We start from the raw sequence: 26,634 nt of genomic DNA on the forward strand, positions 1-26,634 counted from the left end.
AGGTGGAACTTCATCATACAGACCATAAACAGAGTTCATGAAAATTTGCAACCTTTTAAAAAATTGCCTTAGTGAAATTCAATCAACATCAAATGCAGAACAACAAATGAAACAACTGTTCCTATTGCAAAAGCAATAGGAATTTAAAAATATCTAAATGATGATAATTTCAAGTTTTGGTTAGAGCTTTTTTAACAGATGCCTCACGTTGAAATAATATACAACTAAATGCAATCCAGAGAAATTAGTGTGTTAAAAGTTAACACATATATAAAAAATTTCAAAACTGATATTTTAGAATTAAGAAACTCAAAGTACTGTGAGAATTTTTCAAAGACACTGATGGCAGAAGCTAAGGAAATATGTGACTTTATACTATGTATTGATATAATGCACAGATATTCTTCCACTAAACATTTAGCAGCTGCTTAATTGTTAAACAAGAAATGTTTCGCTAGTTTTAAGAATGAACATTCTACAGAAGAAATAGTAGTCACCACTGAAGCATATCCTATGATGGACAAAGAAAAGCTTGAAACTGAACTAAAGGTATTCTACTATAGGTCTGATATCCATGAATACTGCAAATTAATTGAGCTACTGAAATTTATCTTCAAAAATAAACTAGATGATATTCTTAGTGGAATTACGAAATTGATCAAAATTCTCTTAAGAGTTCCCATGACTACATCAGAGGCAGAACACTGCTTTTCAACATTAAAAAGAATGAAAACATTTTTAAGAAGCACTAGAATTCGGAAAGACTAAATGCACTTGCATTGCTTTCAATAAAGAAAAATTTCCTCAGTTGTCATCCAGAGATCAAAGAGAAAATTATTGACTGTTTCGTGCAAAGTAAAACAAGAAGAATGGAGTTCATTTTTAAATTAATAAACAAAGAGTGAACTGTACAAATTTTGGTTAAAGTAATTAAGAAATGCTTAATTATTTTATTGTAAGATTTCCTGTTTCAAAATAAATTTTCTTTTTATACATGATTGTTTCCTTTCAGACAATTTTAAAACAAAGGTTAATTTTTTTTTTTTTTTTTTTTTTTTTTTTTGGAACAGCATCCCCACTAATTTTAGCCACTATCCCTTTTATACCCTAAAAAAAAATCTGGAAGATTTCTTTGAAAAATGAGGGTCTTAAAAAACTAAACATGGCTAAAATATATGGACTTTTGTCTACTATAAATAAAGAAGGTTCAGAGTAATCTATAAATCCTTTTTCATTCAATTTTTCTGTGCGTACAGAAGGAAATTTTAGGTGTGTCCAGACCGGACACACTGTGCCGCAAAGGGTTAAATAATTTTAAATGAAGTATAGTTTTTGAATAGAATGATGCATTTAAATTAAATTAACAGAGGTTTCTATTTCTGTTATTATGGCATTTATTTATAATAAGTAATTCTTGTTATTCTTACTCTACATCTTTCTAATAATATTCTTATTTATTTGGTTCAAACCAAAAATCATGCATTTTCATCTAACTATAATCATTATTCTATCTGAACAGAAGTAAATTTAAATTGATTAAAAAAAAAAAAAACTGTTTTTATGATAGAGCAGTGTTTCCCAAACTTTTCTCATTATGGAATAATTTTTTAGTTTTAAAAATTTAAGGAACTCTGAGGTAAATGTGGGTTTTTTAGTTAATAATAAATGATCACACATATATATATTAGGTAAACAAAAGAAACATTTATTCCCATTTTTATATCATACTTATGAACAAAATGAATCTCACTCTTAAATTTTACAAAAAATCAACATATTAATTAAATAAAAGCAAATAGTATTTATTATTATTATTCATTCTATTTTTGTATTTTATTGCAATTTAAAGTTATAACCCTGTCTTGCACAAATATTCTGCAACAAAACGAAGTAAAATTTGTTTTTTCCCCTTTAAATTTCTCTGAAGAATTGTTTAAAATTATGTTAAATAACATTTCTGAATAACAGGGGTGTTTGTGGGACCCCAAAAAATCCCCTGAAACTTTTATGGACTTACTACCGACATTTTGGAGTTTCGAGAAGGAAGGGGGAGAGAAATGAAAAATTACAATTATGAAGTATTGAATGACCTAATTATAAAAGTTCAATGAATTGCTTTTTTTGCAAAATTAATAACCATAAATTTTCAAACATATAAACTACTACATTTTATGTAAATATTTTAAATTACCTGAATTAATTCTTTAAAAAAAAATTATCTAATTTCTGCTGCTTTTTTTTTATTTTCTGATGTTTGTGGGCTTGTCTTTCTTTTGTGGTGAACTTCATAATTGCAGGAAGGTTGACTTGTTTTTGTATTTTTCTCATTTATAGTTGAAGAAATTTCCTTGAGAACTGCACATGCAGAGGTAGAAGCAGTTTGCTTTTCTGCTAATGTAGAAGGTTTTTCCGAGACTTTTATAGGTGACTCATCTGAAATACATGTTTTTAAGTCCTCTTGATATGTTTTCCAACTTCTGTTCATATTCAGTAAGAGATCTTTGTGAATTGGATCAGTCATTGGATTTTTTGAGCCATATTTTTCACAAGAGATTTCTTTAGAAGCCATTAAATCATATTTAATAGTCTGCACTGCATCTAGGGAATCAATCTTAAGAGAGGTTCTATAGTCAGTGACAAGTGTATCCATTAAGTTGAATGCACTTTCCACTAATGGGCCATGGAAGCAGCTAAGGCAGGCTTTGACCAATTTAGCCAATGTAGGATACTTATAATCATTTGTGAAATCATCTTTTAAATTAAAAACTTTAGACCAATATTTATCAATTGTACACTTGACTTGATTTCCACTTTCATCAGATGTGTAGAGCATTTCTTTGGTGATATCGATATCACTCTGGTATAACCTTATTTCAGCTTCTACTTTCGACTTTTCATTATCACTAAAAATATGGGACATAAAAGATGATAATTTTTCAAAAGCTAATATTGTACTGGTTTTACCTCTTAGCTCTGGATCTAATGCTGTAAAACTAATTAGATATGAATTTTTAAGGGGTAATTTCTGTTTCATATGCTGTGCTGTATTAGTATAACCCTTCATCAGAGAAATTTGGAATTCTTTTGCTACTGGATGATTTTTTGATAATTTCTTCAGGAGAGTGGAAGCTTCTGCACCAGTAAATATTACTTTGCTAGGTAAATGGAATTCTGGATTTGTGACATCAACCTTTAATAAATCATTATAATATGTGAACTCTATATTTTCTGGCTTCATAAAAAAAGAGAAAAATTTTGCCATCAATTTATAAATACTGGAATGTATTAAATGAAGCATTGGTTTTTTTTGTTTCAAATAATTTAATATATGTGTTGAACTCTCGTAATACTGCTGAATATAATGCCATATGCAATAAAGTTTTGTTTTGCATAACAAATAACCCATTTAATATTCTTTTTTCCGGAGCTAAAGCATCCTTTGTGAGTTGTTGGGAATGCAAGCAAGAATACACCCCTTCAACAATGAACAATGAACAATGAACTTCAACAATGAACATTGAACTTTTATAATTTTTTTCTGAGCTGCAGAAATATTTCTTTTATTGTATACAGTTTCAACATAAGAAAAATAATCTCCTTTATCAGTTTTATCCAAGTAGTGAAAATAAAATGCAATAAGAGCATCTCACAGATCTTTGATTCTTTCTCAAACACATAAAATGTACACCCACCCATGGTCTGGTCTCTTCAAGGGCTTAAGTTTTTTAATGGCAAGGGATTCACAGATTTTGAAAAAATTTTCTCTTTTACTGCAGTTTTTCACATCAAAATAGATGTCATCAAACAAATCTTCTAAGTATCTATCAAAACATGAAGAAAATTTTTTTGCACAGTTATTAGCTGTGTGACATGTGTCACCATCAATATCTAATAAGTGGGGTGCTTTGTTTGATCGTAGTCTGGTTTCAACACCCTTTTTTTTTTCCACGCATGGTGTTACATGAGTCCATTAATACACTAATTAAGTTTGCCCATGGAATATTATTATCTTCAATAGTATTAACAACTGCTTTAAAAACAGCTTCTGAATTGCAAGATTCCATTTTTAGAGATGCAAAATGATGAACTACAACTTCATTTTGATTGTTGTCATAAAACTGCAACAATATTGCCAGTATGCTTTCTTGAGCATTGCTAGTACTTTCATCCAAATTTAGAGAAAATGGAGTCTCCTTTAAAGTTTTAATGATATTTTCCTTAATAGTTTTTGTGAGCCCATATTTCATCTTATAACATGCAGTAGTCCTGGACATTTCCAACGAGTTTAGTGCCGTCTGATCGCGGCTCAACTGTTTGCAGAGTTCAATTAAATTGGGAGCTACATTGAAAGAAAGAGAATTCTCGGCGATAAACGAAGTTATTGATACCTCTTGGCGTGCTTTTCTTGTCACTATATCCAATGGCCGAGCATCAGTCTCCAGTAAGTCATCAGTATTTTTTGAATTAGCATAATTACTTAAAGTCATTGAATGTATTATGCACTTTGAATATTTTATGTGCGTCACAGTTTTAGAATGATTTGTGAAAGCCTTGAATCCTTCCCCACCATACTTCAGCAGTGAGTTACAAACAACACAATATGCTTGTCCAGCAACATTTATTTTCTAGCACCATGTGCCCTTGCACCACGCCGAAAAGAATCCAGAAGAGAATGTCCGAGAACCGGGGGAATGAGTCATAACTCGCAATAAGGAAAGAACAAAAAAGAAGTTTTTTCCCCCTTTTCACGCATTATCACTGCCTTTGGAGAAAGAAAGGAAAAGTTTTCACCACACACACTGACCTTGCGTTTTCTGGTTTCAAAGCAAACAAAATTACCCAGATAAAAATAAATAATTCATTATTATTCCTACTTCCTTTTGAACGACGATCCCCGGAAGTTCACAATCCCCGGTATTCCGGGGTTTCCCTGGAGCACAAACACCCCTGGAATAATGCTAAATAATGCAGACAATATTTGAATTTCTCTAACTTCAGTTCCAAAATTTTTTACTCAAACTTGATGATCACTTGCACGATATTGAAATAGAGAAGGATTTCTCAATCAGGGCAGAATTCTCTCTGGGAAGGATTTCATATTTTTAGGGTGGGATTGCAGTCAGCTTTTTATTTAGGTGTTAAGTATTTAGTTTTAATTCACGAAAATGAAAAACTATTTTTATTCATGTTTTGGTATTTATCAACATTTCATACATTTTTCAGTGTTTAATTTATTAAATGATTTAAAAATTATCTAATTCTAAATAAATGTGTAAATTTGAGTTCTGGAAAGGAGGGAAGGATTATCTTATAACAATGGTGAAAATGGTGCATGAGAACAAAAAGAGTTGAGAACCCTTGCAATCGAGAATATAGCTTTCCACTAGAATGAAGAATGAGAGCTATTTGGGGGAAATGGAATAGTGTTGTTTCTACATTCTTGATCCCTCATACACAATTAAAAAAAAAAAAAAAAAAAAATGAAAAGACCTGCACTGAGATTCATGTGGAAAAGAGCATTCTGTTACTTGTTTTTATAAAAGAAGTAGTAGCCCCCCTAAAATTAACACAAGGAGCAATATATATAGATTTTATTTTTGATCAATTTACTGCAAGTGAATTAGACCATCACACCTTTAGTTTCTCCAACTCGGAATTTACAATTACAATCTGTTCACAATTTACTGCTTCATATTTGTTATGGTTTTAAGTAAAATTACATGGCAAAACACAGTGAGACTGTTGCCAAGGTTTATATACACTGAAGAGCCAAAATATTATGACCACCTATATAATAACATACTGCATGACCTTTGGCCTGCAAAACAGCTGCAACTCACCTTGGCATGGATGCTACAAGTTCTTGGTAAATGACTAAAGGCAGGTTGTACCAAATGTCTAAGCAGCGGTCATGCAAAGTCTAGATATTCTGACATGGTGATTTTTGAGCTCTGAGCTTCCACTCCATGTCATCCCAAATGTGCTCTATTGGATTAAGATATGGTGAGTTAGGTGGCTAGGGCATTAATTGGAATTCATCCTTATGCTTCTTGAATCACTCTAACACAATTCCAGCCTTGCAACAGGCATTGTCCTGCTGGAAAATTCCATTTCCAGTTGGGAAGACAGATGCCATATAAGGGTACAACTAATTTGTAGTTATGTTCAGATAGTCCACAGCTTTCATTGTCTGTTCTAACACAAATAAAGGTCCCAGAGCCACCCATGAGAATGTCCCCCCAAAGCATTATACTGCCACCACCAGCATGTGTATCTATTGAGGGAGGTAATTGTTCACCTAGAAGATGGCATACCCTGACACGATCATCGACGTGATGAATGAGAAATCATGATTCATCTAACCAGGCAACTGTCTTCCATTTATCCATTCTCGATGTTTCTGAGCCCACTGTGGGCACAGTCGACAATGATGCTTGGTCAACAGAGACACACAAGTGGGATGTCTGCTGCACAGTCTTCATATCCAACAGTGTTATCTGAAGAGTGTGTTCCAAAACACTTGCACTTGGACCTCTTTGTTTTGGGCTGTCAGCTGAGCCACTATCTGGTGCTGATTTTGCTTTACCAAGGGAGACATTCTCCGATGTTCTTTTACTTTGATGATCTTATGGATGTCCAATACCTTCGTGTCTACTGCTAGTTTCACCATAATTTATCCACTTTGCATAATTATTAACAATGGCAGATTGTGTGAACAATTTACAATTCGTACAGTTTCAGAGATACTTGTTCTGAGTCTCTAGGCCATTACAACCTGCCCTATAACAAATTTGCTTAGATCAGCAGCCTTTCCCATCACTTGCAAGTAAAAATATGCAAGAACAGTGCAAAAGTAACTGCCAGAATGATTCCTTACTTTCTCCAGCAATAGTTAAATACCATTCCCACTTAATCACATGCTCTCCACATCATCTAAATGACTGCATTGAAAAATGCGGGGATGGCCATAATGTTTTGGCTTATCGGCATATTTTCTGCTGTCTGATAATCATAGTCAGTTCTAAAAATAGCATTACCATGGCAATTAAGTTCAGAGAAATGTAATTATTTGTTCTTTTTTTTCGGTATTTTGATAAGTGCATAATAATTATTTCGAAATTATTGTATTCCTACTGTAATTAAAAAGATTGTTAAAGCAAATGGCAATACTTTTTTAATTATTCAAATTCTTATTCTATTTCAAAATAAAACTATTATTTTTTATATAAGAATCTCTGATTAAAGAGCTGTACATAGTTCATGCACTGCTTTCTCGATGTGTCTGCTCTTTCTCAATGTGTCACCTAGATGACTTAACAGTCAATCTAGGTGAATAATAATAAAAAAAGGATTTATAGTCTAAATCAATTAAAGTTCAGAATAGGTACTCAGTTAAGTGCTTCACATTTTAATTTTGGAGAAATCTTAACTCGATATAACTTTTACAAATGCATAGCAAAAATTTGATTTGTGCAAAGTTTAAAAATAATATTCCTGAGATGATTATATATTATATTATTTTGCATGCTTTTTAAAGGAAATAATATTTTTCTTACCTTCATTCAAAGCAATACATTTTTAATGTCCTTTTTCTCTGTTGTATGTATTTTAAAAAGTAATAATGAGAATACAATTGTTCCAAATAATGTTCTTACATTAATAAATTATATGCATTTGTAACATTCAATTCAATAGTTTCAAAATCGTATATGAAGTTATGAGTATAAATAAAAGACTTACATTATTGCAAACTTTTGATTGATCCAAAATGCAGTACTCTCATCAAAATCTTTAGGTGTCTTAACTTCAGGTGAATACAATAAAACTTGTCGCTTCAATTTAGGAAAGGCAACTAAGGACTGAAAAAAAAAAAAAGTTTTTTTTTTATCATGATCTTTTCTTTTATTCATGTCATTTGCATATCATGCAACATTACAGGAAAATATAAATTTATTACATAGCTTTAAAGCATAAAAAATAAATTCTAAATTAGACTTACAAATTAGAATTTTACAAAGAAATATTTCAATCTTTTTCACTTACACTTAAGCCCCTGCCTGCTCTATTTGGATTTTCCAGTATGCTTACAGCTAATATGGTGCAGTGCAAAATGTTTATTTGAACTTAATGTCAATCTGATAATTTATCATGATTCATCTAACCAGGCAACTGTCTTCCACTTTTCCATGGTCCATTCTCAATGTTTCTGAGCCCACTGTGGGTACAGTCGACAATGATGCTTGGTCAACAGAGACACACGAGTGGGATGTCTGCTGCACAGTCTTCATATCCAACAGTGTTATCTGAACAGTGTGTTCCAAAACACTTGCACTTGGACCTCATTGTTTTGGGCTGTCAGCTGAGACACTATTTGGATAAATTCAACTGACAATTCATTTTGCATACTGCATGATTTTCACATTTTAGGAAGTGTGGTGTGTGGTGTATTTAATTATGGCAAAGCACACTAGGGCTATCTGCCTAAGGGAAGGGATGCCTTCGTGGAGGACTTTCTAAGGGAAACTGGCTCGTATACACGTTACACATGGGGAAAACCACGAAAACACCCACGCAGCCAGCCCGTTCCCGGGATTTGAACCTCGGACCGAACTACCAGTGTTCAGCGACTTTACCGCTCGGCCGCTGGTGGGCCACATTTTAGGAAGAAAAGTAAAGAAAATGCATCATGCATGCGATAAATGAGGTATGATCAGAATTTCAAACTAAATAATTCAAAATCATATACATGAAAGCTATGAAACTGACATTCACGTGCATGGTCTTTAATTACTTAGTTTGCAATTCTGGAATGAATATCTCTGTTTACAAATTACAGGTCTAAGAGATGGTCCCTTAATTTATGACAAATACTCCTAGTGTAGTATGTATTAATGTACCTAAACTATAAAATTACTTAACCCTCATTACTATATAACAGACTTAACATCTGAGTTTCACTCAGTAAGCCAGACTTATCAACTTTTGAGTCTGCTATTTCCCCAAATACCTCAGCCAAGCAACTTCTTTAATATTTTATTTGAGCTTCCTTTCTTCTTCATCTGTCCCAACAAATATGATTGAAAAAGTCCAGTCTTTGAGATTTAAAGAAATAATTCTAAGTAAAATGATTGTACACATAATTTTACAAACCAATCGCTATTAAATTGTTATAGAAAGTCTATTTGATTTGCTGTTGAGTTTGCAGTTTTGCCAAATGCCCTAGCCAATTTTTCTTTTTAAATTTAACTTCAGCTTCCTAACTATCATCCCTTCATTTTAATAAGACATTAGAAGAAAAGTATAGTCTTTTTAAGATAAAAAGCTATTATAAGTAAAATAATTAAGCATAGTTTTGTAAGTCTGTAATTATGAAGCTATAGAAAACTGATTTGATCTTATTTTCTATGTGAATGATAGTTTTCTTTAGGTTCACACTTCCAAAAATGCCCATTCTTAATAAATTCCGATAAAAATTTTTGCTTCTGAATTATCTCACTGCTCAGTTTAAGAGAGAAATAATAACTATTACAGATCATTTAAAGAGTTTATTTGATCAGTTTTTTTATGTTTGCAAATTATAATTATATAATTATTATACTTTAGCAAAACTTTGGCTTAACTCATCAAATCCCAATAGATTTCTTTTTATTTTGGCAATCTTCCTTGCCTTTTTTTTTTTTTTTTTTAATCCATTCCCCTCTCATTGTGACAAAGGAAACTGATAGAGTAATATATGAAGCTGGAACAAGAGAATCAGCTAAAATTCTATTCACCATGCGGAAAGACAATTATCAATATTCTGTATTGATAATTGCTTTCTCTGTAGCAGTTTCTATATAAAACAAATATAATGTAAGTTAACATTTCCTGCTGGAATAAGGAATGAAAGCAAAGATTAACATACAGGCTACATTTTATTCACTGCTAATTAATATTTCAGAAATATTAATATATTTAATAAATTATTTTCTGAAAAATAAACAAGAAAAAGTGGGTACAAGTTAATCAGTTCAATTAAAGGAAATATAACATTACACAGCCATTAGAATATCAGTTTGAATTCTGTATGGCAATATTAATAGTACTCTAAAAGTTCTCTAAAAACTTGATGCTTTCAAACCTGCATTTATTATTTACAAGAAGTCAAGATTGATTATATTAGACTGTATACGAGCCAGTTTCCCTTAGAAAGTCCTCCACGAAAGGCATCCCTCCTCTTAGGCAGATAGCCCTAGTGTGCTTTGCCATAATTAAATACACCGTTGATTATATTAGACACATAATTACACACAAATGAAAATGGCATAATATAAGAAGACCACTTTCCTAATTTCTAGTCAAAATGAACTCTTATTTATGAGTATTGGAATTTCATTTTTCTCCCTTACACAGTTCTTTCAGATGTTTATTTTGATTACTGGCCATCTTACGAGATTTTAAAACAGACTAGTTTTTAACATTTAACATTAGCAAACAGCAATCAAAGAATTTCTAATGTCTGTTTTGCCACAGAGGAAAGAATAGATTGATTGAAGGCAGAGCAATAACAATAACACTTACCCACAAATTTCTTCTCAATTCAGTATCTGGTAGTTCCGTAGCTAGACGCAGATTTTCAAATGTTATCTTCTCATGTGGTCGTTGATTCCAAGCAAACAAAATTCCCATTTGAAATGTTGTAATTTCTAGATCAAACTTTCCAACTGAGTTGCTAAAAGTAATCTACATGCACACGCACAAAAAGGGGGGGGGTGAAATAATCGGAAAATAAACAACTAGCAATAATAGAATCAAAACAACTTTATAACATTACTCTCTAGTTAATTTTTCATTTTATTGTTTTTAAAGATAAATATTAACTTCTAAGATTTTAGTCGTAAATTAATCAAAGCTTGTTTCAAGCTGGATATTAGTTTAGGATATCTCATATGAAAAACATGTCAGATTTTTTTTATTGTGAATAAAAGTTATAATAACTTATAATAAGTTGTTCCCAACACAGAAAAACAGTTTAGTAATGATTTTTCTCAACACAACCAAATATTTAAAGAATTCATTTGTGTAAAACTTTTAAAAATTAATAATAATAATAAAAGAAAAGGATATACACTACATATCAAATGTTTATGCCCACTCTTAATTCAACTGTTTCAGAGCATTGCTAAATTTTTTCATGTAAGCACATAACTCAGCATGTGCCAAGGAGCCCATATATATATTTTCATATTCAGACTAAGTTACTGGGTTTTAAGCAACACTGATGATAGATTTTTTGCTGCCCGATGGAATCCAAAATTCCATCACCCGGTTCTTTTCTAAATTATAAAAATTTTGCGGTCCGTTGCAGCCACACCAGCTGCACATGCTGTGAGGCTGGTCCGGGTTTTAAGTTATAAAAAAGGATACTTGCATGTATTTAAAATTTTGTTAAATATTAGCAATAAATAAGGACAAATTTAGAGTAATAAAGTCTTCCTTCTTTTCATGACAAGGTAATGGATGAATTTTTCAATCACTGCAAGAAATGCTTTCCATAGGATGTATGGTAGGTATGCATTTTTTGTTTGTTTTCAGGCATGATGTGGAGAAGCAATGCAAGAAGGATACTGAAGCCATTTTCTACACACAGTGCACAGTGTGGATGGAGCTGGTCCAACTGTAGCACGCAATTTGGATAAAACACGAGCAGCTTTCCTTGGTACCCATTTAGCAGTCACAAGCATGACTGTGCAAGAAACGCAAAGGTGCCAGTACCATCACGGAGTTGAGTTTCATGAGGAATCCTCTTTGAGGTTCTTGGAAAACCCATGAGAGTTCTAAATCTTGGCAAGCACTGGCCAACTTCTACAAAGGTACCAGCACTTATTTTCAAGCTGACCACTGCTCGCCAGGAGACAGGAGTAACCTGACTAAAGTCACAAATATGCCTATATCCCCGTAAAGAAAATTAATTAAAATTGTTCCCTTCTACAAAGTATAATGTGACTCAGTGGGTAAGATGCAGAATTTGGAAACTGAAGATCCTGAGTTCAAAGAGCCCACCAGTGGTAAAGTCACTAAACACTGGTAGTTTGGTCCGAGGTTTGAATCCCATGAACAGGCTGGCTGCATGGATATTTTCATTGTTTTTCCCATGTGTAACATGTATACGATCCAGTTTCCCTTAGAAAGTCCTCTAAGAAGACACCCCTCCCTTTAGGCAGACAGCCCTCAAGGCTTTGCTGCAATCACATAAACCAATAAATCAAACCTGAGTTCAAAACTCATCAAAGGCAAGTGGTCTAAAAATTGGTTTTTGTTTAAATTTCCTTCCTGTTAGTTTGTCTACTTATATTAACTTCTAAGATTTTAGTCGTAAATTAATCAAAGCTTGTTTCAAGCTGGATATTAGTTTAGGATATCTCATATGAAAAACATGTCAGATTTTTTTTTATTGTGAATAAAAGTTGTAATAAGTTATAATAAGTTGTTCTCAGCACAGCAAAACAGTTTAGTAATGATTTTTCTCAACACAACCAAATATTTAAAGAATTCATTTGTGTAATCATTCAGATCATTCAGGTGTAAATAAATGGTTACTCATTCAGTTTGAATGATAAAGTCTTGAGTTCATCCTTGAACACTTGTCTCTTCCAGCACTTCATCTATGCTACAGTTTAGTCAAGGTGCCAGGTAAATTAATTACTAGAGAAGAGTCAAGCCAAAGCCTACATATTCGAAGACTTCCCCCTAATTTTGGTCTTTTAAGGATTCAAGTAGAAGATCGAGGATGATGGGAAGAAAGCAGAGCAGAAGTCCCCTAGCAGGAGCTAATTCCGTTCGGAGTAACGCCGCACCGATACTTAAATGACTTACAAATACCCAGAAGCCGGTAACAACCAACAAGATACTAACAGATGGCTCAAGGACTTTGATTGAATCGCCACCTATAACCACTGTGACGATTAATTGTGTCTAGCGAACATTTTTTACTTTGGAAACTCGACAGAACCGGAACCACTCGACAGTGGTTCGATAATAATCAAGACACATTTACTAGTTGAACTGTTTTCAGAAATCCTCTCAAAACACATTTTGTCATGCAGTTGCTGTAAAACGCCAAGTCGAAAGACTACTACTCACATGTGTGCAGCAAACTAACGAGATGTCTGATGCTTATATTCAAGATGTACTTGCTATGTGCCGAAAAGGTTGAAGATGAGAATTTCTCATCTTCAGTCATAGAGGGTTGAAGATGAGATAGTGGCTTATCTCATGACTCATGAAAGATATTTCGAGGACTTGTACCAGGTCCTGTCTCCTGTCCTTTCAGGACTACGACAGCTTCGAAACCTTCATGAAATGTCGCCGTCACATGGAAAGCCTTTGAGAATGAGGTATCTCTACCAACGATGATTCGAGAGGCTACTTAATGTCTCTGCGGCGTTGGCCAATGCAGACGACAGGGATTTAAGTTCTATAATTCACACCATCATCAAGGAAGGGCTTCAGAATGTCATGCCACAAGTTCAAGGCTACACAGACGAAGAGCCAGCGAATCACATAGCTTCAGTGGTCTGGAAGGAAGTTATGGAGGCTCTAGCATCACTCACAGGAACCGAAAGAAGCAAAAACACAACCCTACATTCTGTTCCAGTTAAGCCGCAACCAAGGCATGAAGGCAGCAAGAAAGCTGCTCCACAATGTAAGATAGCCCTGGGGAGGATCGACAATAATATGCCCCTCTGTTATCATTGCAGATGCCCAAGGATTGGCATATCTCTCTGTTATCATTGCAATGTACTATAGGAATAGATGCCAAATGTTTGAAAATGCAAGAGCAACTAGGACATTCCAACACTGGACAAGGACACTGTATACAGCTTCAAGTATGTCCAGCCAAAACTTCTTCCCGAATAAGGAGGAGTTCACCTTATCCGGTTCACCTTATCACGCTTTCTCAACAGCCATCGCAGCTGCCAGTATGCCATTCCCCATGTCAAAGCAATGAGCAAAACTAGGGCAGGTGTCCTATGCAGGAGGTGAGGCCACAATTGAAGAAAATCCTCTAATGTACACCACAGCCAAGTTAAAAAAAAATACCTCCCTTATAACTGTGAACGGACAGTGTGTGAAAGACCTTGTTGATTCAGATGCCAATTATTCTGTCACATTCGAAGAATTACGCCAATTATTTACGGAAATACTGTTATTATTCAAGCAATTGTAAGATATTAATAAGAAAACCTTTAAAATTAAGCTGCATCTATTACTTTTGATAAGCTAAATAATAAACTAAATGAAAAACTAATAAATAAGCACTAAGTAATTCAAATCAAGCAATAAACAGTATTCATAACGATGCTTATATTATTCGGTCAATTATACTGTATGCTGAAAGGTGGTGGTGTATTTAATTATGGCAAAGCACACTAAGGCTATCTGCCTAAGGGGAGGGATGCCTTCGTGGAGGACTTTCTAAGGGAAACTGGCTCGTATACACGTTACACATGGGGAAAATCACGAAAACACCCATGCAGCCAGCCCGTTCATGGGATTCGAACCTCGGACCGAACTACCAGTGTTCAGCGTCTTTACCGCTCGGCCGCTGGTGGGCCTGTATGCTGAAAGATCTGAACAAATCTGAAGCTTTTATATAGGTTCACTATTTTATAAATACTTATTTAGATTTCTCATTTAATGCTGCTATTTATTAGCTGATGCTCTTTAAATCTTATTTATTAACTGATTTTATAATTTTTTTTGTATGCTTATTTCTTGGAAAGTAGTTTCAAGTTAATAACTGATAAAAAAATTAGGCACACTTTAAATTATAAAAACTGGGCATTTTAAATTAGAATTTCCTGAAAACGTTTACTGCCAGTTTTATTAGCTATATGAAAAATATGAATGTTTATCTGCTTGTAAATGCAATCTAAGAGATTTACCAAAAAGCATATTCAAAGCATGCTGCTGGAGATTTTATAAATCAGTTTATTAGAAAGAATCATATCAATAAAGCATACTCATTATTTTTTTATTTTTACAAATCACAGATTTAATTTTAGATGCTTTTTTATTAATTGAAAAGATTTATAATAATTAAAGATAATTTTTAATTTATGAATAATGAATGGGAGATTTTTGGCTTAAAAATTTGCATATGGATTTTGAATTTAATAAACGGGTTACAGAAAATTTAACTGAAGTTTGGAATAACATTTAATGTCACAAAACAGTAACATTAAAGGTTATTCCTTATCACCAAATTTCAACAGGGGTTATTTAGTTCAATTTAAGGTTATTCCTTTGCATTAAAATACAATAGGTTAAAAAAATTGAGGAATGCACCTACAAAGAGGAAAAACAGAATTGGAAAATCCTATCTGTTTTTATGTTAGCTAACACTGTTATTTATATATTATGAAATGTAAGTTTCAGAATGTACAACAAAAATTATGGAATTCAATTTTATTATCAAAAAAACATTTTTTATGCCATTAATTTAATGAAACACTGGCACATCTTGAAGAGAATGAAAATTGACAATTTATATAAAGTTCCTATAGAAGTAGATAATTAAAATAATGAATGCTGTAGATAATTCATGTTATGAGAAAACATGGGGGGGGGGAAGACAGTGAATTTGAATAACAGTTAAAATGTAGTACTTCATGAAATGAAAAATATTTAAACTCAACATGTGTAAACAAAGAAAAGCATGTTCATCAGAAATAAATATTTTACTATACTTTAATTTATTGAGTGAGTATTTTTATTATATATATCTGTAGACAAAACTTGAAATTTAACATATGTACTAATTTACAAAATTTTTATTCCAGGGCAGATTGTTGAAAGAAAGGGGACTCATGTAAAATATGTTTTTAATCAGTTATTTGTCTTATTATAATGTTTATTTGTCTTATCAGTTATTTGTCTGTGTTTGTCTTATAAGTTTTTACAGGCAATAAACAATATTCATAAGGATGCTTATATTATTAGTCAATTGTAATGCATGCTGAAAGATCTGAACAAATCTGAAGCTCTTATTTAGGTTCATTATTTTATAAACCATTCTTACTAAATTAAGAGTTAAAATATATAGTTTTACATTAAATATGCACTTTATTTAGATATCATGAATAACAAGTAAAGATTTAGTCACTGAATTTAGAAAATCAGTGAATTAAAAACTAAATAAGATTTTAATAAACACTATGGTCCAACAAAATGGACTCTATATACAAAAAGACATCATAACAAGACTTTGGAACAATCCCCAAAAGGTAAATTTACAGAACTAATAAGATGTTAGTTTCGTAGTTTACTTCTTTAGTGCATGAAATTCACAAAGAAAGATAGATTCAATAAGGTGTCACTAAAATGTTTATACAGTCAAAAGTCTTTAATCTGGACATCCATAATCCGGAACGATCTATAATCCGGACCTCAAAGCTACAAACTTTCTGCGCATGCGTTTATGCATGTGCATAATATGTTTACGCATGCACGTTTAATCTATAACGGACGGTATAAACTAAGCTAAAATTATCTAATTATCTATTTCAGTTAATGTTGCAGATTGCGTTGTTCCTTAATCTTCTAATTGGATCCCGCTTATTATTTTTTGCAGACTGTTAGAGCAATTTTATAAAAGTAATCTTGAACTTTCGATTATTTCAAAAAGAATTTCTGATTATGGAGCTGCCAAAGGATCTACAAAGCGAAAGCATGTTTCGATGTCCATCAAACAAAAAGTGGAATTGCTGCAAAGAATGGATAAAGGCATATCCTTTGTTCCTCTAACCATTCCGAAATCTGTTTATATATTTCACGCTGCTCTGCCGGGGGGGGAGACGTTGTGGTACGCAATGAACTGGAAGTTGATGTGTCAGTACTATCCTTATCTTCAAGGCCGATGTTTTTATTTTATTTGGCTTATAATTCCTTACTAAATGTAGTATTTCATCTCGATGTACTCCGTCTTTGATATGATTTAAATCAAATTCCTCGTCATTATAAATATTATGAATACACATCAAATAGTTTTCTGGTTGCAATTTTCTAATTTCGACTATGCCTAATGTATGCTTTACACATGCACGCGTTGAAAGAAATGGTTAATAAAGTAAACAAATAAATATTAAGCTCTCTCTTTTTTGTAAATTTTGATACCCTTTAGATCATAATTGCTCTTTATTTCATAAATTACAGTTTCATATTTTTAATTTTATAATTTCTGCATGCCATCTTACCAGATTTAAATTGATGATCTATAATCCAGAAAAACCAATAATCCGGAATCGCCGAAGTCCCGAAGAGTCCAGATTAAAGACTTTTGACTGTATATGTTGTTACAACCTAGCATCCTACATTTTTGTAACGAGAATATGGTATTTAAAGACATGAAATTGACATCTTTGTGTAAAAAGAAATAAAGGCAACGATCTGAATCAACATCTTTGCAACTGTCGTAAAAGTGTGGAATTTTGCAGACACATGCATACATAATGCGACGTCTTTGCAACATCATGTGTGATGAAATTACAATGTCTTCAGTTTCTGATGCCATGATTCAGCATTTTCCATTTTATCCTGTGCTCAAAAGAGTGTCATTCATCTTGTTTGGTAAAGTAAGAACATGAAAATTAATCCATAGAAATATATAAAACTCGAATCTACACATAAAAACAGTTTGACAGATATTATTATAATTTAAATTACACAAAACAAGCATAGTCTGTCTTTCTAATGGGAGAAATGCCTTTGTGCAGATTTCTTAAGAAAAACAGGCTCACAGTCATGCTATTCAAGGAAAAACCATGACTATTTCTATGCAACTAAACTGTTTGCCACAAGGATTGAGAGAGGAATCTCTTGGAAACCTGAATGGTGTGAGAAAATATGCTAAGACACTACCATTTGCAATTTGCATGCTCTAAAATACCCACATTTGTCATTCAGATAAATATTTAGATGATAAATGTGACTTTAAATGATAAATGTATTTAGATGATAAATGTTTTTTGAGCGTATTCAAATTTTTTGGTAACAGCAATATTGCAGATAATTCAGATGAATGTGGACAGCATATTTATTATATATAAATACAAACAGAAGAGAAGATAGATAAATCCTTACCGTGCCGTTTGACATGTGATGATACCACTGAAGTTTACGACCACTGTATTTCTGCTTATAAAATTCTTCAACTTCAGGTATAAAATCTTCTAATTCTAGTGGCAATGAAACTGGTATTCGCTCACTTGCCCTAGCCCAAGCACCAGTATTAAGAATCTTTATTTTCACCAAATCTACAGAAAACATTAATAAAAATGAAAATTATAAGAGCAAACATAAAATTGTTATTAGATGAATGAGTATTCTGAATTAGTAAATGATAATAAAGCTAAAAAGTACTTTGAATGTCAGTAATAAATTTACTATCAACCAGTCAAGTTAATATCAGGAAGCAAATTATGAACAAATTTCAAGCTCATTTTAGCCCATAATAACTATACTTTTATTACTGTATTCTTGCATGTACAAGCTGCACACATGTAGGAAACATATTGTCATGCAGAGTTAATACTTTAGAATCATAATCTGAGTCATACAAAAATTCATTAGGCTATAAATATTTTTAATGTTTAATATATGAACATTAGGAGTTAGCTATGTGCTAATACCAAAGTCTGCCAATGTTTTCTAGAACATGAATTCTGTTACATTCAGGGGAATAGGATCTCCTTTTTAAAAGATATATATTAATCACTACTTCTTACATCAGTTTGCATAGCAATATCCACCACTTTATCTATCAAGATCAAAAACCTCTATCTAAACGGAAATTTATGTTACATACTAAGCATTTTAGGCTTCAGTTTGTGTATGGCCTCATACGCACATACTTTTAAATTAAATAAATGGGTCAGTTTTATCATATGGGAACCAAATTCATTATATATATATATATAATCAAAGAATATGAAGGGGAGTTGCTAGCTCTTGTAGACATAATGTAAACCAGCTTGACTAGACTCAGGTGACTCTTGAATTGGAAGCCAGCATGTGATGAAGCAAGCATGCAGGGTGCTGGCAGAATTCCTTTTACTTGAAATATTAGTGAAGTACAAAGCATAAATTTGCTATAATTAGCTTTAGCTCTTATTTAAAATCTTTATTCTGCAATGTACTTTACATACTATTTTTTTTTTTTTATTTTACAGAAAAAGCGTTCATTTTTGCACTTAATAAATGGTTACTGTTATATTAATATTTTTAATGTAATACTATGTTAAATTATGCTTTCATTTTAAATGTCTATGGAAATATATTTCTATAAATAAACTCATAGATGTAACATTTATTATTATTAAAATAATTTTTTAAAAAAATCCGGAAAGTAGCACTTAAGTAAACCTTTGGAGTGTGGCGTAGCTAAGGTGGGGCAAGAGGGGGCACCTGTCCCTGGGTGCAGCAATCAGGGGGTGCCAAATTGAAGTTACAAAATTCTAGAATGAAATGTTTTCTATTCTTGGCACACAGAAAGGAGCGCAAAATCTTCAGTTGTCCCTGGGCGCTGAAAACCTTAGGTATGCCTCTGCTTCAAAGATCTCAGCTAGCAGAGGGTTGGAAACGTAAGCAAACTAAAGCGTATGTGGAATTACAACAAATAGTTTGATTAATTTTATGACTTACCAGCCAAAGAGTTTTTAGTATGGTAAGTTCCTTTGAATTCTTCATTAAGATCTTCATTTACTTTTATGTCTTGAAACATTCTCGATAATTTATTCACGTAATCAGCAGGCATACCAATATCCTTAGAAGAAAAGAAAAAAATTAATAACAACCAACATTTCATAAAATAAAATTCATGTAAAGGCAAAAAATTTAAAAGTTTACTTACTCTTAAGCCATTGACCATGTTTTCTTCTTTCTCATTATCAGCTGAAGTCTCAAGAATGAGCCGTCTTGTAAGATGAGATTTGTGATACCTCATGAAAACATCTTTGTTTTGAACATACTTGAGAATTAAAAGCTGTGCAAAGAAAACAGCCAGATGAAACTATGTGATCAAAAAACTTTATTTTTTAGCAATAGCATAATTTTAATAAAAGTTCGAACAGGAAGGGAAATAAACACTCTTGGAATTTCAAAAATACCCAAATTAATAATAAAAGTAATTTTGATACTAAATTTTAGAGCAGTCAACATTTAAGGAACTGTGTGATGACAAGATGATAGCTATGTGATGAATACAATAATAATTTGTTAAAATAAAAAAACAATCAGGGCTTAATTTTTAAAATAATAAGTGTAGGAGCCCTATGGAAGACTGTCAGCAAAGAGGAACAAGAGTAAATAAATAAATAAAATGACTATTTAACTCATTAATAATTTTAAAATTGAATAGTTAATTACTATCACATTAATTAATTAATAGCTATTTAATTAATGCTTATAAATTTTTATTTAGTCAATAATTATGATATAATTAAATAATTAAAATTAAATTAAATGTAAAGAGATAAATTAAAATTTAATAAGTGATTTTTAATATAATTTTATTGCTAAAAATAAAATTTTCGAGATAAAATTTCTACTGAAATTGTTATTCATTTACATAAAAGAAGTGTCACAACCTTTTTATTTAGGGCTCCGGTTAGAATTATGAATTAGAGTTAGAATTATTCCGGCTAGAATTATGATTTATTACAAAAACTAAGAAGCATCGAAGCCAGGATCCGGTGGGCTTAGGCGCAATTTAAGCTCAGATGGTAGGGAAGGAAAAAGTTCTTTTATCGTCACAAATATACTTAAAATATAGCTGATGAAAATTCAGATAATACTAAAAAGAGGGCGAAACAGAATGAGAGCACAAGGGTATGAGTAAGTGGAAACAAAAAATGAGGGGAATCTTGGTGAGAGAGAGCATTCTCTTTGACCACAGCTCTTTGCTGATATAAGTATAGCCATCAAGTGGATGTGTGTCAGGGGTAAAATGAGTACTGAATCTGACTTCTAAGGATGAATGTAAAGTTGCTGGTTATGCTTTTCGCTACCCGTATTTGGTTACATTAGTGGATACTGTAGGAAGACGATATACAGGACGTGCTTGAGCAGTTTATCTCTTATTGTATTGTACTCGCTGTCACTTAATGCACATTTAAGAAAACAAATCTTCCTTCCTGCGAGGATAACTAACTGTAACCATCGATAACAATACACTAGATACGATATCATGGCGAGAAATTTACATGTTCCTAAACAAACTCCCCCAAATTTATTACCCTTCTTAAAGGGAAAGGTTTCCACATGTGGGTGAGAGGACTTTACTTGAACATCTCATGTTCTCATGAGCTTGTATTTCTAGCGAAATAGGGTATTGCAAGATCTGCTTATTGTTAAACTAAAACATTAGGAATTCTAAATTTTTTTTCTTGAAATTGTGCGTCAATTTTATAAAAAGAAGCTCATCTTATTTAGGGCTCCGGTGCGCTCTGGCTAAAATTGTAATTTATCTTAAAAATTGAGAAGTACCAGAGCCGGGCTCCAGTGGGCTCTGGCGCAATTTAAACACTGGAAATAATATATCCAAAAGTAGAGCACTTAAAATAAATAAATAAATAAATAAAAAAGATTAACATCTGTCTTATCAAAAGTAATGTCTTAACGAAGGTTAACTTAGGATAAAATGTTAATTGATCTAATAGCAGATAACTATTTTTATCAGAGAAGATTTCATCACTCAGTAAATAAAATTTCAATTCAAATATTATCTCAAATTATTCTTTATAAATTTTAACATGGCCATAAAACCCAGCATATTGCAAGTACTAATTAAATCTTAACTATTAAAACTAAAATAAAAATATTCATTTTTAGTGATTCCTCAAAAAGAATATTTATATAATCAAACAAGAAGGACATGAAATAAAGAAATTAAATAGCAATTAAAGATTAGGTTAGGTTAAATAGCATTAAAAACAAAAATAGCCTATGTCAAATGTGCAAATAGTCTAATAACAAAATAATATTTAATAGTAATAAATAGTTAAATAGAAAATAGTTATAGTAAATATTAAAATAAGTACTAATTAGTAAAATATTAAATGCACAAATAGTCCAGTAATAAAATGGTCTATATCTACAATTCTCAAACTGGATAGCATGGCAATAATCACGAAAAGTTGTAGCAAACTTTCTGGGTCAAGTGATTTACAGATAAAATTAACTAAAAATTCCCATAAATATAACAGAAATAATGAAAAATTCAGCAAATTAAAGACAAATGAGAGGTACTTTTTTTTTTTTTCTTTTTTCGTTTTTTCATATTGAAACTGTTTTAACCCATTAGCGCCCAGTGTCCTCATTTGAGGACGCTGTAAAAAATTGTTATTCCCTGCATTAAATTAAAAAAACTTTTTATATGTACAATTTGGTCCGATAGATGACACAACCATACAATGGGAGATGTGCAATTATTTTGGAACTAAGTAAAATTGTGCGGGAAAGATAAAAAAGATTAAAGTATAATTTACCCGTTTTTTGGTAATCGCGTTGTTTATTTTATGTTCCACTGTATGGCACTGGATTTATGAGGTAAATTCTTTCAATTTGTTATAAATATAATCTAGATAGCCCATATTGTGTCATTAGCATGTTTGTTAATATTTATTATTGTAAATATATCCGTAATAAACAGGAAAACATATCCGTCCTCGTTTGAGGACACTGGGCGTTTGGGTATAGTTTTTATGCAGTATTCAGATTTATTTTTTAAGTGTTTGTTACTTTTGTTGCAGAAAAACTATAAATAAATCTTGAAAAATGAGTAGAAATAAAATATTTAAAAGCTTAGAAGAGGCGACTGCTTATCTTTTTTCTGAAGAAATAGAAGCAGATATTATATCGATGCCTCCGGATGTGGATGATCTAACAGATGAAGAGCAATTCGATGATGATAATTTGGGTACTCCAGTTGTATCAGATGTTACAGGTACATTAGAAATTACAATGCCAGATAATAATGATAACCCTATTATTTCGGATAAGAAAAAGGAAAACAATTCCCGTAAACGTAAAAGAGAGTCAATTGTATGGACGAATGAAAGCCCGGCTTACACATTTGGGAATTCGGAAAATTTGTCCAAGAGAAATTCTGATATATTGACAGCGCAAACTAATAATATGAGTCCAGTTGAGCTGTTTGAAGAATTTTTTACTGAAAGTGTTTATGATATGATCGTAGAGGAAACTAATCGATATGCTCACGAAATGAAAAATAAATTGAATTATAATGTGACTAAAGATGAAATAAAAACATTTATAGGATTTCTGATACTTTCGGGCTATCATACTTTACCCAGTGAACGGGATTACTGGGCAGAAGCAGATGATTTAGGAGTAACAATAGTGAAGAATGCTATGACTAGAAATTTCTACTTAGAGCTCAAAAGATTATTGCATTTCCAAGATAATAAATTACATCAATATAACAAGAATGATAAATCATTTAAAATACGTCCCTTGTTAGAAATGCTTTCCAAGAATTTTCAAAAATGGGGCATTTTCCATGAAAATTTGTCTGTTGATGAAATGATCGTCCGGTATTATGGTCATCATACACTGAAACAGTTTATAAAATCTAAACCTATTAGATTTGGGTATAAACTCTGGGTTCTGTGTGGCAACGATGGATACTGTTATAACTTTGCACTGTATTGTGGAAAGGAAACAAATACTTCCGAATCTGACAAACTGCCTTTAGGTACAAAAGTGGTGCTAAATCTACTATCTATTGTAGAAGATCCGAAGAGCCATCGTGTTTATTTTGATAATTTTTTTACCAGTCATGCGTTACTAAAAAAACTGAAAGAACTGAAGTTTAGAGCTAGTGGAACAATTCGAGAAAATCGTACTGAAAAATGCCCAATAATGGATGACAAGAAAATGAGTAAGAAAGAGAGAGGGTTTTACGATAGTAAATTTGACACAACAAATGAAATTCTTGTTGTCAAATGGAAAGACAATAAGTGTGTTTCATTGGCCACTAATTTTGACACAATAATGCCGCTATCTTCAGTTCAAAGATGGTGTGTGTGTGTGTGTATTTAATTATGGCAAAGCACACTATCGCTATCTGCCTAAGGGGAGGGATGCCTTCGTGGAGGACTTTCTAAGGGAAACTGGCTCGTATACACGTTACACATGGGGAAAACTACGAAAACACCCATGCAGCCAGCCCGTTCGCAGAATTCGAACCTCGGACCGAACTACCAGTGTTCAGCGACTTTACCGCTCGGCCGCTGGTGGGCTCAGTACAAAGATGGAGTGTAGAGAAAAAAAAGAAAAGGTGAAAGTAAATCAGCCTCATGCTATAAGTTCCTATACCTCATTTATGGGGGGTGTTGACCTTCATGATTGGCTTCTTGAGAAACATTCTATAGCCATACGAGGAAAGAAATGGTATTTTTGTCTTATTACTAGGATGATAGATATGGCTGTTGTAAATGCCTATCTCATTTATAAAAGGATCCATCGTTCAATGTCAATCAAAGATTTTAGGAGATACATTGCAGTAACCTATTTGAAGAAAGGAGCCGACTCAAAAGCAATCCTAGGAAGACCAGTACAAAGGAGGATAACATGCAGATCGAACGTGCTTCCTGACATAAAATTCGACAAAATACAGCATGTTATTGGTAAAAGAGATAAACAAAGGTGTTGCCAATATGACAGTTGTGCCTCAAAGCCAAGAACATATTGCATGAAATGCAATGTAACATTGTGCATTCAATGCTTTCCTCTTTTCCATAAAAAAAATCTATCTTAAAAATGTAAAAAAAAAAAAGTTTTCTTACACGTCTTAAAATAAATTTTGATTTTTAACATTATTTTGTCTATTAGTTTGTTTATATATTAAAACTAAATCATTTTATGTAAAAAATTTTGATTTTTAAAAATTTTACATTTTTATATACAAACGCCCAGTGTCCTCAAATGAGGACGGCTTAAAAAATATGGTTGCAGTTAAAATTTTTCAAAATGCTTTTGAAATACTTTTAATTTATGCATTTCTAACAATGTCTATCAATTTCAAGGCAAAATTTCAAGAATTGTTAATTTGGGCGTTAATGGGTTAAGGGTAGATAGACTGCAAACTTTTTTTTAACCCAACAAGAGTGAAAAAAAGTTTGAGAACTTCTGTTATATAACCAATGCTATAATATGCTAGAATGTATTGATACATTCTACAATAATTAAGAAATATTAATAATGATAATGAATAATCTATAATAATCTTTGCTAACAATATGAAAAAATTAAAATTTGCATGTATATTGAAATTGTTCAGGGGAAAAAGGGTTATTTTTCAAGTTGAACAACTGAAATAAAGGTATGGTTTTTCTTATTTATATATTTTATTCAATAAGAATTTTGTAAAAAATTGAAGCATTATTATTTTTTAATATAGATAATATTTTAAACAACTAGTGATTGATGCTAAATTGAATTTATGCAGCAATAACAGTATAATATTTTTTATTATAACATCATAAAAGCTAAAATATGTGTATCCCATTTTTAAGCTGAAATTTCAATTAGACGTCCTTTAATCTTTTTTGAGTTGGCCATTTGCAAGTCATATAGCCCTACTTTATAGTACTATAATCTATTATAACCAATATATCATATATTAAAAATGTATAAATCACACAATTTTTGTTGTAATAGTTAATTAAAATTACTAAACCTGAATTTGCAACTATGTGCTATGTTAAACTTATTTTCAACTTGTAAATACTTGTTTTATGTTTAAATACATACCACATCCTTTAATTTTCCTTCAATTTCATCTGATGTCAATTTTTTGCTAAGAGGTGTTTTTCTCAGCAGCATATCACAATAATTAGCCAACAGTTCTGGGCAACGAGATTCTGGCTCAGTTTTACCTCTATACAAAAGAAAATATTAACATTCAGAATCTAATTAACAAAAAGTCATTTTCCAAGAAAATGAGCAGGATTATTTTGAAAAAGATCATGTAATTTTTCAAATTATTGAATAAAAGTATTTATTGATGTACTTTATATGAAAGCTTGAAATAAACTTACGTTCTCTTTTTTGTAGGTAATTCTAAGCTGAAAACTGATATATCATTGACGATTTTCTTGAAGGCCTGTCAAGTGAATAATGAAATATTAAATAAACAGAAAAGGTAAAATACTACGTTTTCTGAAAGGTTATACATAATGGTATTTCAATAAAACTGAAAATTCTCATTCAAATTATGTAACAGAATGATATTTCTCTTTAATGTACAACACTCCCACAGCAAAAACAACTGTTATTGAAAGTTTACATGTTAATATCAGATAAGTGAAATAATTTAAAATTACGAAATGTATTCAAGAAATGTAAAAAATGTCATTAATATTAATTAAGAAACTACAGCATTATGGAATTTCAGAAGAAAATATACAAAACGAGAAGTAAAATGCTTCGGTTTCCTTCTGATCAATTAAGGGGAGAGGTAATACAGAACTCTTTTACAAAAGATATCTATTTTTAATTATAATTTTTTAAATGAAAAGTTTTGAATTTAAATCAGACATGTTAAGAAGTTAAATCAGACAATTATTAGTT

At 31.8% G+C, this 26,634-nt stretch overlaps 1 protein-coding gene across 5 annotated transcripts in view; it reads right to left on the reverse strand.

Annotated features, from left to right (window-relative positions):
- LOC118197916 (cullin-5-like) overlaps positions 1 to 26,634 on the reverse strand; it is an 88,307-nt gene that overhangs the window by 9,088 nt on the left and 52,585 nt on the right. For 3 of the 5 annotated variants that reach the window (XM_085823838.1, XM_085823840.1, XM_085823839.1), the window contains exons 10-16: positions 26,103 to 26,167; positions 25,816 to 25,942; positions 19,892 to 20,023; positions 19,684 to 19,804; positions 18,124 to 18,296; positions 10,561 to 10,722; positions 7,741 to 7,859 (exon numbers count right to left, since the gene is read on the reverse strand). In XM_085823838.1, coding sequence (XP_085679964.1) covers positions 7,741 to 7,859; positions 10,561 to 10,722; positions 18,124 to 18,296; positions 19,684 to 19,804; positions 19,892 to 20,023; positions 25,816 to 25,942; positions 26,103 to 26,167 — 899 coding nt within the window. Of the gene's footprint in view, positions 1 to 7,740; positions 7,860 to 8,043; positions 8,368 to 10,560; positions 10,723 to 18,123; positions 18,297 to 19,683; positions 19,805 to 19,891; positions 20,024 to 25,815; positions 25,943 to 26,102; positions 26,168 to 26,634 lie in introns of those variants that run through there. The other 2 variants (XR_015043052.1, XM_085823841.1) reach the window with 2 other exon arrangements.

Source organism: Stegodyphus dumicola, chromosome 9 (genome assembly GCF_044657685.1).
Source record: "Stegodyphus dumicola isolate Sdum_Otavi_A_Nest chromosome 9, ASM4465768v1".
NCBI classification, from domain to species: Eukaryota; Metazoa; Arthropoda; class Arachnida; order Araneae; family Eresidae; genus Stegodyphus; species Stegodyphus dumicola.